Source organism: Lucilia sericata, unplaced genomic scaffold (assembly GCF_015586225.1).
Source record: "Lucilia sericata isolate MDLA Ls3-8-SP2 unplaced genomic scaffold, ASM1558622v1 Contig000675F_arrow, whole genome shotgun sequence".
NCBI classification, from domain to species: Eukaryota; Metazoa; Arthropoda; class Insecta; order Diptera; family Calliphoridae; genus Lucilia; species Lucilia sericata.
Window position 1 is genome coordinate 1 of NW_023994680.1, and position 14265 is coordinate 14265.

General features: G+C 33.5%; 1 protein-coding gene across 4 annotated transcripts in view; it reads right to left on the minus strand.

Moving 5' to 3' along the window:
- Nucleotides 1-4534: 4534 nt before the first annotated feature.
- The window catches only part of LOC119607207 (nose resistant to fluoxetine protein 6-like), a 35785-nt gene continuing 26054 nt past the window's right edge, over nucleotides 4535-14265 (minus strand). For 3 of the 4 annotated variants that reach the window (XM_037961029.1, XM_037961027.1, XM_037961030.1), the window contains exons 2-7: nucleotides 9906-10309; nucleotides 8986-9841; nucleotides 8796-8915; nucleotides 5794-6039; nucleotides 5188-5734; nucleotides 4882-5125 (exon numbers count right to left, since the gene is read on the minus strand). In XM_037961029.1, the coding sequence (XP_037816957.1) occupies nucleotides 4991-5125; nucleotides 5188-5734; nucleotides 5794-6039; nucleotides 8796-8915; nucleotides 8986-9841; nucleotides 9906-10290 (2289 nt within the window). In that variant the 5' untranslated portion in view covers nucleotides 10291-10309 and the 3' untranslated portion in view covers nucleotides 4882-4990. Of the gene's footprint in view, nucleotides 5126-5187; nucleotides 5735-5793; nucleotides 6040-8795; nucleotides 8916-8985; nucleotides 9842-9905; nucleotides 10310-14265 lie in introns of all 4 variants that reach the window. The other variant, XM_037961028.1, reaches the window with a different exon arrangement.

The window sequence follows — 14265 nt, forward strand, 5'->3', positions numbered from 1 at the left end:
AACCTATCAGTAGTAGATGCTTTGACAATTGGAAGCGGTGTTATAACATTATACAAAGCATTCCTTAGAAACATTGAAAGGAAAATTTTAAGAAACTACTCCCAGGATATTACGTCTCTGAACATCAGACAGACATCGGTTTTATATTAATTTATAAAGTAGGATACTCACCTCTAATTAAAATAATTAAATTTTTAACTAAATTTATTCACGCACTAAATAAATAATTAGTAATTAACGAGGTTAAATTCATAATATGACAAAAAAAGACAACAAATACTTTTTATTATTATTTAAGATTCATAAAACAATTATCTACCATTAACTGTTGATGACAAAATCCATTTAAACCAAGTAAAACAAAGGCAATTTACCCAAAAGAGGTGCGGTTAAGTCAACTGTAATGTTAAAGATCACTTTATTTTTTATTGCTGTTTTTTTTTTTTGTACTCATTGAACAATCTGACCATAATGTTAAACAAGTGCCCTGACTGTGTTAGCGATCTTTACACATACTCGACTCTTTTAAATATACAGATAGGCAGACGAACGAACGCATGTTATTGGAATAAATATTTTAGGTTCATTTTTAAGAATTTCAATTATTATTAAATACAATTTACAGAACCGCGTCAATGAACTAGAAAAAGACCCCTCAACATCCTTGAAGAAGAAGCTCTAACCATTTATCATAAAGGGAAAAAAGGTTTCATTTCCTCATTTTGCGGTTGAAAAAAGTCAAAACAAACTTTAAAATTTCTTCCTGTTTATGTTTGTGTTTTGTTGTTGTGTTAATTTATTACATGTTTTAGTGAATTATTATTAAACTCAGCCGCATCATAGCATGCGGTTACATGTTGGGCTGGTCATGGTTGGGAATTTTTGTTGAGCACGTAGTAAGATTATTTTGTATGAGGTAGATTACTAAAAAATGTCTGTTTGTATTCCAGGAAGAAATTTGTTGATTTTAACATTGTAATTTTAATACTTTCTTTAATTTTTTATATAAATTTTGCTAATATTAACATGTGTGACCCTGAAAGTTGTCGAGTGCTTTTTATGTGGTTTTTATTTCACTTCTGAAGAGAGACCAGATATTATTTACAAATAAGGATGACAGACGGGTTTGATATTTACCCTTCACAGCAAGTACATTCGCTATTTCGTTGCCAATTATTCCCAAATGGCCTGGTTCTTATATTATGCCTAACTTTCCTCTGAAAGAGTATTCTGTTAAGACTATCTTACAGTCCAATACGATCTTAACCTTATCACCTGACATCGTCCTAACTTCCACCTGGTTGTCGGTAAATATGTTAACATCTGTTGGCACAATACTTATTCTAATCCAGTTTATACAACCATTTATTATACGGACTCCTGGCTAAAAGATGGTGTCGTGATTAAGTAGATGGTAGTATATTTATATTCCTAGGATTTCAATTTAGAATCCCAGGCCCAATTTTTCTCCCAGTTCAGAGCCATCTATGTAGCAACGGATGTAGGTCCACAGGAGGCTATTAATCGTGGATAACCGTAGTAAGGGTGCAAACAGTTATATGATAGTTATATCATACAGTTTGAAGCTCCATCTACAGAGGGCCCGGTCAACATTAAGCGGATCTAAGGATTGAATAAGACTATCAGTGTGCACGTTTATTTAGTTAAAGAGATTAGTTTTGTGCTAAATGGATCTAATAAGACGGAATTTTTGGAAATTGGAATGTTTACGGGTAAATTCATGGTATATTGCAAATTTTTGGAATAAAATTTTGATTTTTTTCTTGGACCAGCACTCAAGGGATGACCTCTGATTATGCAGTGCAATGTGTTGGAACTAGGAAAATAGGTTGTGGGAGGGGTGATAGAGGGTGTAGCGTTTGTGCATAATTGGTTTAAATCTTCTTACATCGAAATTGCAGGAAGTTTGTTCCACATACGATTGGTGCGGCATAAGAATGAATTTTCTCTGTAATGCGTTGTGCGGGTATTGGGAACAAGTTCCCTAATTTCAGAGGAATATCCTCCATTGTAATATCGATGGAACAGTGAAATATACCCCACGCTGCGACGATGCTCCAGTGAATCAATAGAGTTGGATACCCTACTGTCACCGATAAGTACCTTCGCCCTCTCCTGTACAAGGTCGAGTAGCTTCAAAATAGACTTTGAAGCTCCGGCCCGTATATGAAACTTGTATTCCATTTTCAGTCGGATATACATAAGTGATGTAAATAGTAAGGAGATAAGATAGAGTGAAGTAAGCTTTACACCGTTTCAAAAAACCAAGACACTTGAATGCTTCTTGTGACACTTGAAAAATGTATTTAGCCTAGCAGACATTGCACTGTATTTTTATGCCCAGAACATCAAGAGATTCCGATTTCTGAATATTTATACCAAAAACAACATTGAGTCTTGGGGGCATTGAAATTTACTCTATTAATACGACCTCATTCAGATTGTTATCAAGTCATGATTTAGCGATTTATTCATATTTTTCCTCATTACCCTAATATCTAAAGGGCTTGGCCTATAACTGAATAAATATGAATGGCAGATATTGCTGTCATAGGTAGAGTAGATAGAGTTTGAATTTTGACGTTTGAAATATAATAGGAGAAAGAACGTTTCAGGTATCCCTTTGTGAGACCTGAAACGAGAGAAAACGGTCAGTGTATTAGTACACTTCGACATAATTACTCTGGTTTCCTAAACCAAACCAGTTTGTCGCACGAATATAGGAATCTATTTTTCGGATATTGATCTCCGATAGATCCGCTAAGTCATGCAAAAATAGCTACCTAGCAGATCCATTCTATGATCTGCTAGGGCGGGACAATGACAGAGGAAGTGAGTCATACTCTCTTCTTCCTCTTCATCCTGGCAGCTCCTGCAGAAGTCAATACTGGATAAGTTCAGTCTTCTTGCATGGAGCCCGAAAGGCCAATGGCTAGTCACCACCGCCGTTAAGTTCCGTAGATTGACTCTCGCAATATAGAAAAGGGCTTGGGATCTCTGTGGGTTGTAAGATGGTCACATGATCCTTGCCTGTCTACAGGTGGCCTCAGTCGACCATCTGCATTGCCCAAGCTCATATAGTTTTTCACGTTCGATACGTTGAAAGCGGTATGCCGACGAAAGGGTCGGTATGCTCTCTTGCAAGTGAGGAACCTAACTTGGCAAGAGAGCCGCAATGGTATTGTTGATGTCCTGGAATCCAGTACAGTCCTATTGTGGAATGTTTCGCCATCTCATTAAGGGATGCCCGGCATTCTAGGACAAAGTTTGATGTTGTGTAGACACCACTTAGAACCTTAATATATATATACAGATATATATATATATATATATATATATATATATATATATATATATATATATATATATATATATATATATATATATATATATATATATATATATATATATATATATATATATATATATATACCTAATGTTTTTTAAGTGACAAATTAATTAGGGAAAACTAAACATCTTTTAGAAAATCTACCTAGCACTATTATTTTCATCCATATATGTAACAAATTTAAGAGTTAACCTTATGGATGAAAATAATAGTGCTATGTAAATTTTCTAAAAGATGTTGAGTTTTCCCTAATTAATTTGTCACTTAAAAAATATTAGGTAGGCATGTTATATATCAATGGAAAGGTAATTTTGTCTATTTTTCAAAACTGTATATAATTTTTGAAAATTAAAAAATTCGCGGAATACTTTTAAAAAAAAATTAGAAAATGTTTTTTATTCAGTTTTTGCGAAGATACAATTTTTTCAAATTGCAATAAAAATTTTATTTATGAATATTTTTTGATGAAATTTTACAGTTAGGTAGATTTTTTTACTCAAAATGCAAAATTAAATAAAAATTTCGAATTTTCTTATTAGAAATCCCGGAATTCTCAAAAAAGTTTTAAAAAATCCCAAAAATGGGATTTTTTGGTTTTTTGCCTATTATATCCATACCAGGGGCAGGGTTATCGAAACCCGTTACAAAATGATTAAGAACATATTGGGTCATATAAAACAGGTCACTATAATTTGATATCGACTATGCGATTTGAGAATTTTTGCTCAAAATTGAATTTTCCATAAAAAATAGGGTTTTTTTTGGATGGACCTGGTCCCCTCGGTATCAAATTTTAAAATTTTAATTTTCAAATGCGAATATCTCCTAAACTATAAGAGATAATTTTTTATAGTGCTCGATGAGGAGATTCTATATACGAAATTTTTTTTAAATCGGAACTCAAATGAAGAAATAGGATCGTTTTAAAAATTTAACATAGCCGAGGTGTCCTAATTTGAGGACCCTCCGCCGGGCCCCTGGTTGGCCTATAAGGTCCAAATTCAAAACCTAAACTCGACAACACCTCCTCTTTGTGCATACCAAATTTCATTAAAATCGGATTAACCGTTTAGAAGTTACCGAATTATTTCCCTCTTTTTTTTTTCCTATACCACTGTGCACCGGATAAAGCAGGTATTGTAATAAAAGAAAAAACTAATTTTAATTTATAAACATTTATTAATATGACATGAAAAATATGTTTTTTATTAAATGTTTCTACGAATTGAATTTAATTCTAACTAATATACAATGGTTATAATCCCTGGGCAAATATCTTAAATTTTTTTCTATATACAATTATTCACAAGATGGGTTAAATTAAATTATCGGGGTTTTTTGTTTCCTTTTGAAGGGAAATATATATAGATAAACTTAAAATTAATGACTTAGGAAACTAAAACGAATAAAATAATTACAAATAAAATATTATTATAAAATTACATTAATTACACAATTTATGTCGTATATAAGATACTCGTTGGAGATTGAATGGATTAATGATCACAATATGCATATAAAACAGAGTGCACTGGGGTGCAGTTCAAAAGTATAAAATAGAATTTATAAATGTAATTATTCCAAAACTTAAAAATTATATTTAAAAAAAGAGCATCTTAATTAGGCATTTTTGACTTTGGGACTCGTGCGTCTCAATATCAGCGAAGACCAGTTGCAGAAGGGCATCTCAAAGGCCAAAGAGAAGACAATAGAGGCTAAGTAAGTGATGACGGAGAAACCGGAGCAAAGAACGCACTAGAGGAGGAGAAAGACGGAATTAAAACATGGTTTATGAACTCATAATATACAGTACTTACCAACATAAATGGATCAGCATGAGTACTGACACTGGTTAAACCGAAAAATAGCGCAATCACAAATGGATTTAATAGATAAATCCCATATGAAAGTCTATTCAAATGTTGAAAAGGTTTGGCTTCCAAAAATCTAGACCAACAGGTACTGCGTCCAGTAGCACTGCCAATAATCATCCAACAAATGCTCAATGAAAACAGCAAACGACCCAACACAAACAAGGATATGGCCATTATGTAGGACATGTCACGTTTAACGGTCGAATAAATGCAAATGAAGAATGTCAACAATGACAAATTCCACAAGCATTTCTCTTGGAATTCACTTAAATCGAATTCACGCTTCTTATGCTCTAAGAAATACCAACCAGCCACAGCTCCCATTATATAAGGCAATACACGCACAAATGGACTAATGTAAATTTCAGTGCCGGTGGCAAAGAAAGTGTCAAATGATAATTGGAAATTGATGTTTAAGCCAATACGGAAGGACCATACCATGTTGGCAATAAAGCAGCCAATAGTTAAAGTCTTGGCCAATTTGGGATGTCTAGAAGTAATTAGAAATTAGTTATAAAATCCTAAAGTTAGTTCATTAATAAGACTCACTTGGCATAGGTAAATAACAAAATGGTGGCAATTACAAAGTACTGCATTTCACATGCCAACGACCAGGTCCAGTTAAGACACATATCTTTGTGATCAAATAAATTTTGTATAAATAATATATTACGCCACCAATAATTAGCACAGTTTTCATCAAATCTTTCGTTGATATGATAAACTGACACTTTGCTAATGTAGACGAATAGGAGATCCACCACAGCCATTACCACAAGATAAAGGGGACCAAGTCTGTGAAATAGAATTTTATAAATTAGTATTATTTTTTTATCTCTTAACTTTTTAAATATTTCGGATTAAAGCTAAAAAGGGTCCAGTATACTACCGGATAACACTTTATGCCCGTATTGGACGATAAGAGTGCTTTAACCAAAAACTCTCCAGAAAGTACATGTTTTAAAGAGAAGGAAATAACAAGGACTGATTTGAAAATAGTCTGAAAATATGCAAGACCTAGCTTAATTTGAGGACACACATGATTATGGCAGATTTATACAAAATTGGATTCAGACGAAAGTATAACATTTAGAGAGGACAATGAAACTGTGTAACACTTTTTGTATCATTGCCAGGCTTTTAACGAAATTAGAAACAAATTCATTGGGGGCAATTTTACTCCGAATATAGCATTACTCGCGAACACTGATTGGAAAATTCTAAGGAACTAAAATTATAACACTTTCTCATGGAATAAGCACTTTCTCATCAGAATCAGGTCTATCATATCCGATCATATCTCACATAAAATTAACCTATAAGAAGTGGTTAGTAAGATCTCATTAAAACGCTATCGACTGGGTAATTGCTCTGCACTTTCTCTTCCTGCGTGAATATCTTTGAAATGGTCCCTCATAATGGAGGGACCAATGCACATTTATCAATTTTGTATAAGTTATAAAGACTGGTAAGTCAAATTCAATAAAATCTATCTTAGACTTTTAGGCTCTAGATAGTCCGAATCACAACACCTATCAGTGAATACTGTATTTATAATCTGTTACGGTAAACTGAATTTTTCTCCGATAATTTTTGTCTCTTCGTCTCCATTGGATTGTTTAATGGTTATGCGACTAATATGGCCTCGCCACAATTAAGTGCCGAGATGTCGACCATTAATAAATTCTTGGACATTTTAGGATTTATCAAAATTCTTCACTCCAAGGCAACTGTTAAACTTTTAATATATATGCCATGTAGTAGTCAATATTCCAGTTTGAAGTCTATTCTAGTGTATAGTCTAGTCTATAGTCTAGTCTATAGTCTAGGTCTATAGTCTAGTCTATAGTCTAGTCTATAGTCTAGTCTATAGTCTAGTCTATAGTCTAGTCTATAGTCTAGTCTATAGTCTAGTCTATAGTCTAGTCTATAGTCTAGTCTATAGTCTAGTCTATAGTCTAGTCTATAGTCTAGTCTATAGTCTAGTCTATAGTCTAGTCTATAGTCTAGTCTATAGTCTAGTCTATAGTCTAGTCTATAGTCTAGTCTATAGTCTAGTCTATAGTCTAGTCTATAGTCTAGTCTATAGTCTAGTCTATAGTCTAGTCTATAGTCTAGTCTATAGTCTAGTCTATAGTCTAGTCTATAGTCTAGTCTATAGTCTAGTCTATAGTCTAGTCTATAGTCTAGTCTATAGTCTAGTCTATAGTCTAGTCTATAGTCTAGTCTATAGTCTAGTCTATAGTCTAGTCTATAGTCTAGTCTATAGTCTAGTCTATAGTCTAGTCTATAGTCTAGTCTATAGTCTAGTATATAGTCTAGTCTATAGTCTAGTCTATAGTCTAGTCTATAGTCTAGTCTATAGTCTAGTCTATAGTCTAGTCTATAGTCTAGTCTATAGTCTAGTCTATAGTCTAGTCTATAGTCTAGTCTATAGTCTAGTATATAGTCTAGTCTATAGTCTAGTCTATAGTCTAGTCTATAGTCTAGTCTATAGTCTAGTCTATAGTCTAGTCTATAGTCTAGTCTATAGTCTAGTCTATAGTCTAGTATATAGTCTAGTCTATAGTCTAGTCTATAGTCTAGTCTATAGTCTAGTCTATAGTCTAGTCTATAGTCTAGTCTATAGTCTAGTCTATAGTCTAGTCTATAGTCTAGTCTATAGTCTAGTCTATAGTCTAGTCTATAGTCTAGTCTATAGTCTAGTCTATAGTCTAGTATATAGTCTAGTCTATAGTCTAGTATATAGTCTAGTCTATAGTCTAGTCTATAGTCTAGTCTATAGTCTAGTCTATAGTCTAGTCTATAGTCTAGTATATAGTCTAGTCTAGTCTATAGTCTAGTCTATAGTCTATAGTCTAGTCTATAGTCTAGTCTATAGTCTAGTCTATAGTCTAGTCCTATAGTCTAGTCTATAGTCTAGTCTATAGTCTAGTCTATAGTCTAGTCTATAGTCTAGTCTATAGTCTAGTCTATAGTCTAGCCTATAGTAGTCTAGTCTATAGTCTAGTCTATAGTCTAGTCTATAGTCTAGTCTATAGTCTAGCCTATAGTCTAGTCTATAGTCTAGTCTATAGTCTAGTCTATAGTCTAGTCTATAGTCTAGCCTATAGTCTAGTCTATAGTCTAGTCTATAGTGTAGCCTATAGTCTAGTCTATAGTCTAGTCTATAGTGTAGCCTATAGTCTAGTCTATAGTCTAGTCTATAGTCTAGTCTATAGTCTAGTCTATAGTCTAGTCTATAGTCTAGTCTATAGTCTAGTCTATAGTCTAGTCTATAGTCTAGTCTAGTCTATAGTCTAGTCTATAGTCTAGTCTAGTCTATAGTCTAGTCTATAGTCTAGTCTGTAGTCTAGTCTGTAGTCTAGTCAAGTCTATAGTCTAGCCTATAGTCAGGCGGAAAATAAGTTTAGTACTACCTGGTACAAACGAATACATGTTGGTAAAAGAATTATAATTTGGATCTCACACCGAAGCAAATTTGTTGGAAGTACCGATTAGTTCTCATTGAGACCACAGGATTCAAAAATTCATTTAATTAAAAAACATACCTCAAATAACGATGGAAGAACATTTTAAAGAATTGTTTGGTATTTTGGACAAACGAATTTTTGCGTATCATTTCCATTTTCTCCGAATTCCTCAGGAAATTATAAGTTTGCAAGAAACCACTGTAAAGATATAAAAACGTACAATAATTTCAGATATTTAAAGTATTACTTCAACAATTTCCCAACATACCTCACAGTAAAGAATACATCCACCAAAACTGGAGCTGAACTAACATATTGAAAGAACACTTTTTCAGCATACGAGATCAAGAAAGTTTTATTATTTACAGTAAAATACATGTACCACACCACATGAAATACCAAAATCCAGAGAGCACATACAGAACGCAGACCATTGATGACGGGTATTTCACTGGGTTTAGAATCTTTTGTGGAAAAGATTTTTGCACAGTTCTCCTGGATATCGAAACACATGATGAAGTTGCGTAATTTGGGATAATTAGACAAATTAATATCAGCTATATTATCATTCGTAGAGGGATCTGTTTCGGCTAAAGGAGGTATATTATTCAATTTTGGCTCCACTTCCTTAGACTTGACTCGCAGATGTGAAGCAATTAAAATCATGGCCAAATTAAATGCTATAAATACACTGATCAATTTAAAACTTTCTCTTTCAAAAAAGTTTTCCGATATTTTTAAATCTTTCATGTAAAGCACTTCGGGTTGTATGTCATAGATATCATTCTCCACAAAGAGACCTTCTCTGATATAATCTCCCATTAGTTGTTGAATTTCTTGCGAAGCACAAGATGAGGGTAAACATAGGCCAACGTGAATGATTTGTTCGGACATTAATTTGATCTCAACTTGCCAAGGAGAGTTATGACGCAAATACACCACACGATAGTCCATATCGAAAGGTGCAATTTCCTTGATAATACCCAATTTCATAACACGTGGGAAGTTCTCCGATAAAGTAATGCCCACAGGACGTCGTACAGCACCACAGGCTTCTTGACTGCCAAACCAGAAATTTTGACCAAATACAAAACCGGCCGGTTTAGAGCCCGAAGCATCCAAAGCTTAAAAAAAGAAATTAATTATTAAAATCAAATTTTAACTTAAATTCTATTTTTTCGTACTCACCTTTCATGGCCCATGGTTCCTTTCTTAATATGCCCTTCTGAATATTACGCAAATGTCTGTAACATTCTTGATTGACTCTGCTGGCATTGACACTTTTAGCTAAACCATAAATAATAGAGGATTTGACTAGATGCGTCTCATATGAAGGTGATATTAAATTATAATCTACTCCATCTTCTTCTTCTTCTATAGCATCCACTACAATCTCTTGGCCATTGCTTAAAGTATCATTTTCATTATCCACTATGTTATAATGGCTGAGAAGTGTTGTGTTTATTGGTAAATAGTAACTGACATTTTTACGATTGGCCCGAGAAATTTCAACACTACTTAGAATGACCAATGCCACCAGTGGAAATAAAATTTTCCATCTTACCGTTGTCATGGTCAAATAGTGTTAAAGGCTAAAAAATAAAATAATAATTTAGATTAATTAAGGGAGTTAAGTAAAGATTATTTAAAGATAATGTTTAAAATGTCCAGTGGAAATAAAAAGTAAAAGTTCTTGAAATCATTAGTTATTTTTCATTCTGAAATTGATGATTTTCGGATACTGGAACTATAAATAATCTGAGTTAAAATATGGACTGATTCCGTGTCAAAATAACTGCTTATCTTTTGAAGCCAACAACGAATCAAGCTAATTTCGGATACCCTGTTATGAAGTGAAGCGTATCCCACAGGGATCGTCCATCATCATTGGAAACAAATATTAGTCGGAGGGGACAAGCTCTGGACTATAAGGCGGATGAGGGAAAACTTTCCAATTACATTTAAAAGTGTGTGCAATAAAAGAATATGTAAACTGGATTAAAATAACTATGGTATCAACAGAGGTTAATATATTTTCGGATAGCCAAAAGACAATTAGGGACATCATAAGGATACTACCAAAGAATATTTATTACAAGAATACGCATCTCGACGTTGTTATGATTTACACGTATTCTTTATGTATCACGGCTATTGAAAATTTATCTTATATGAGACGCACATTCTAGGTATTAAATATTCTTTGATACTACTTAGGTCACTCGGGAGTAGTCAGTAACGAACAAAAATGGACACGCATATTCAGACAAATGTAGATCATGCAAAGAGGACCGTAAAACTCAGCAACAATTTCTTTGACATTACCAGGCTTTCGTCGAAATTAGATGTAAATATCTTGGCAGCGATGTTATTTCAGATAAAACATCTCTCACGGATACTAACATAAAGTATTATATAACATTATATAACCAACATTTGCCATGTAAATGAGCGCAAGCCCGATAATGGCCTAGATCAGGCATGGAAAATCTAAATTTTGAAATAATACTTATCTACTAGACTATAGACTAGACTATAGACTAGACTATAGACTAGACTATAGACTTGACTATAGACTAGACTATAGACTAGACTATAGACTGGACTATAGACTAGACTATAGACTAGACTATAGACTAGACTATAGACTAGACTATAGACTAGACTATAGACTAGACTATAGACTAGACTATAGACTAGACTATAGACTAGACTATAGACTAGACTATAGACTAGACTATAGACTAGACTATAGACTAGACTATAGACTAGACTATAGACTAGACTATAGACTAGACTATAGACTAGACTATAGACTAGACTATAGACTAGACTATAGACTAGACTATAGACTAGACTATAGACTAGACTATAGACTAGACTATAGACTAGACTATAGACTAGACTATAGACTAGACTATAGACTAGACTATAGACTAGACTATAGACTAGACTATAGACTAGACTATAGACTAGACTATAGACTAGACTATAGACTAGACTATAGACTAGACTATAGACTAGACTATAGACTAGACTATAGACTAGACTATAGACTAGACTATAGACTAGACTATAGACTAGACTATAGACTAGACTAAGACTAGACTATAGACTAGACTATAGACTAGACTATAGACTAGACTATAGACTAGACTATAGACTAGACTATAGACTACACTATAGACTAGACTATAGACTACACTATAGACTAGACTATAGACTATAGACTAGACTATAGACTATAGACTAGACTATAGACTATAGACTAGACTATAGACTATAGACTAGACTATAGACTAGACTATAGACTAGACTATAGACTAGACTATAGACTAGACTATAGACGGACTATAGACTAGACTATAGACTAGACTATAGACTAGACTATAGACTAGACTATAGACTAGACTATAGACTAGACTATAGACTAGACTATAGACTAGACTATAGACTAGACTATAGACTAGACTATAGACTAGACTATAGACTAGACTATAGACTAGACTATAGACTAGACTATAGACTAGACTATAGACTAGACTATAGACTAGACTATAGACTAGACTACAGACTAGACTATAGACTAGACTATAGACTAGACTACAGACTAGACTATAGACTAGACTATAGACTAGACTATAGACTAGACTATAGACTAGACTATAGACTAGACTATAGACTAGACTATAGACTAGACTATAGACTAGACTATAGACTAGACTATAGACTAGACTATAGACTAGACTATAGACTAGACTATAGACTAGACTATAGACTAGACTATAGACTAGACTATAGACTAGACTATAGACTAGACTATAGACTAGACTATAGACTAGACTATAGACTAGACTATAGACTAGACTATAGACTAGACTATAGACTAGACTATAGACTAGACTATAGACTAGACTATAGACTAGACTATAGACTAGACTATAGACTAGACTATAGACTAGACTATAGACTAGACTATAGACTAGACTATAGACTAGACTATAGACTAGACTATAGACTAGACTATAGACTAGACTATAGACTAGACTATAGACTAGACTATAGACTAGACTATAGACTAGACTATAGACTAGACTATAGACTAGACTATAGACTAACTATAGACTAGACTATAGACTAGACTATAGACTAGACTATAGACTAGACTAGAGACTAGACTATAGACTAGACTATAGACTAGACTATAGACTACACTATAGACTAGACTATAGACTAGACTATAGACTAGACTATAGACTAGACTATAGACTAGACTATAGACTAGACTATAAGATAGACTATAGACTAGACTATAGACTAGACTATAGACTAGACCTATAGACTAGACTATAGACTAGACTATAGACTAGACTATAGACTAGACTATAGACTAGACTATAGACTAGACTATAGACTAGACTATAGACTAGACTATAGACTAGACTATAGACTAGACTATAGACTAGACTATAGACTAGACTATAGACTAGACTATAGACTAGACTATAGACTAGACTATAGACTAGACTATAGACTAGACTATAGACTAGACTATAGACTAGACTATAGACTAGACTATAGACTAGACTATAGACTAGACTATAGACTAGACTATAGACTAGACTATAGACTAGACTATAGACTAGACTATAGACTAGACTATAGACTAGACTATAGACTAGACTATAGACTAGACTATAGACTAGACTATAGACTAGACTATAGACTAGACTATAGACTAGACTATAGACTAGACTATAGACTAGACTATAGACTAGACTATAGACTAGACTATAGACTAGACTATAGACTAGACTATAGACTAGACTATAGACTAGACTATAGACTAGACTATAGACTAGACTATAGACTAGACTATAGACTAGACTATAGACTAGACTATAGACTAGACTATAGACTAGAATAGAGGGACTAAGACTTAGACTAGACTATAGACTAGACTATAGACTAGATATAGAACTAGACCTATAGATAGGACTATAGACTAGACTATAGATGACTATAGACTAGACTATAGACTAGATATAGACTAGACTATAGAATCGACTATGACTAGACTATAGACTAGACTATAGATAGACTATAGACTAGACTATAGACTACGATATAGACTAGACTATAGATAGACTAAGACTAGAACTATAGTACTAGAATATAGAAGACTAAGACTAGACTATAGACAGACTATAGACTAGGACTATAATAGACTATAGACTAGACTAAGACTATACTATAACTACACTATAGACGAGACTATAGACTACACTATAGATTAGACTACCCATCTATACACTTAGACTACACCTATAGACTAGACTAGACTAGGACTAGACTAGGACTAGACTACACTATAGACTAGACTATAGACTGGAATATAGACTAGACTTTAGACTAGACTATAGGCTAGTTGTCATGATGGAATATTACGCTTTGTTGTCTGTCCTCATATTCTTGGCATTTTTCGGTCAATGCTCGCTTCAAACGAATCAGTTGCATTCGGAAAAGGTTCCCAGCCATATTTTAATAG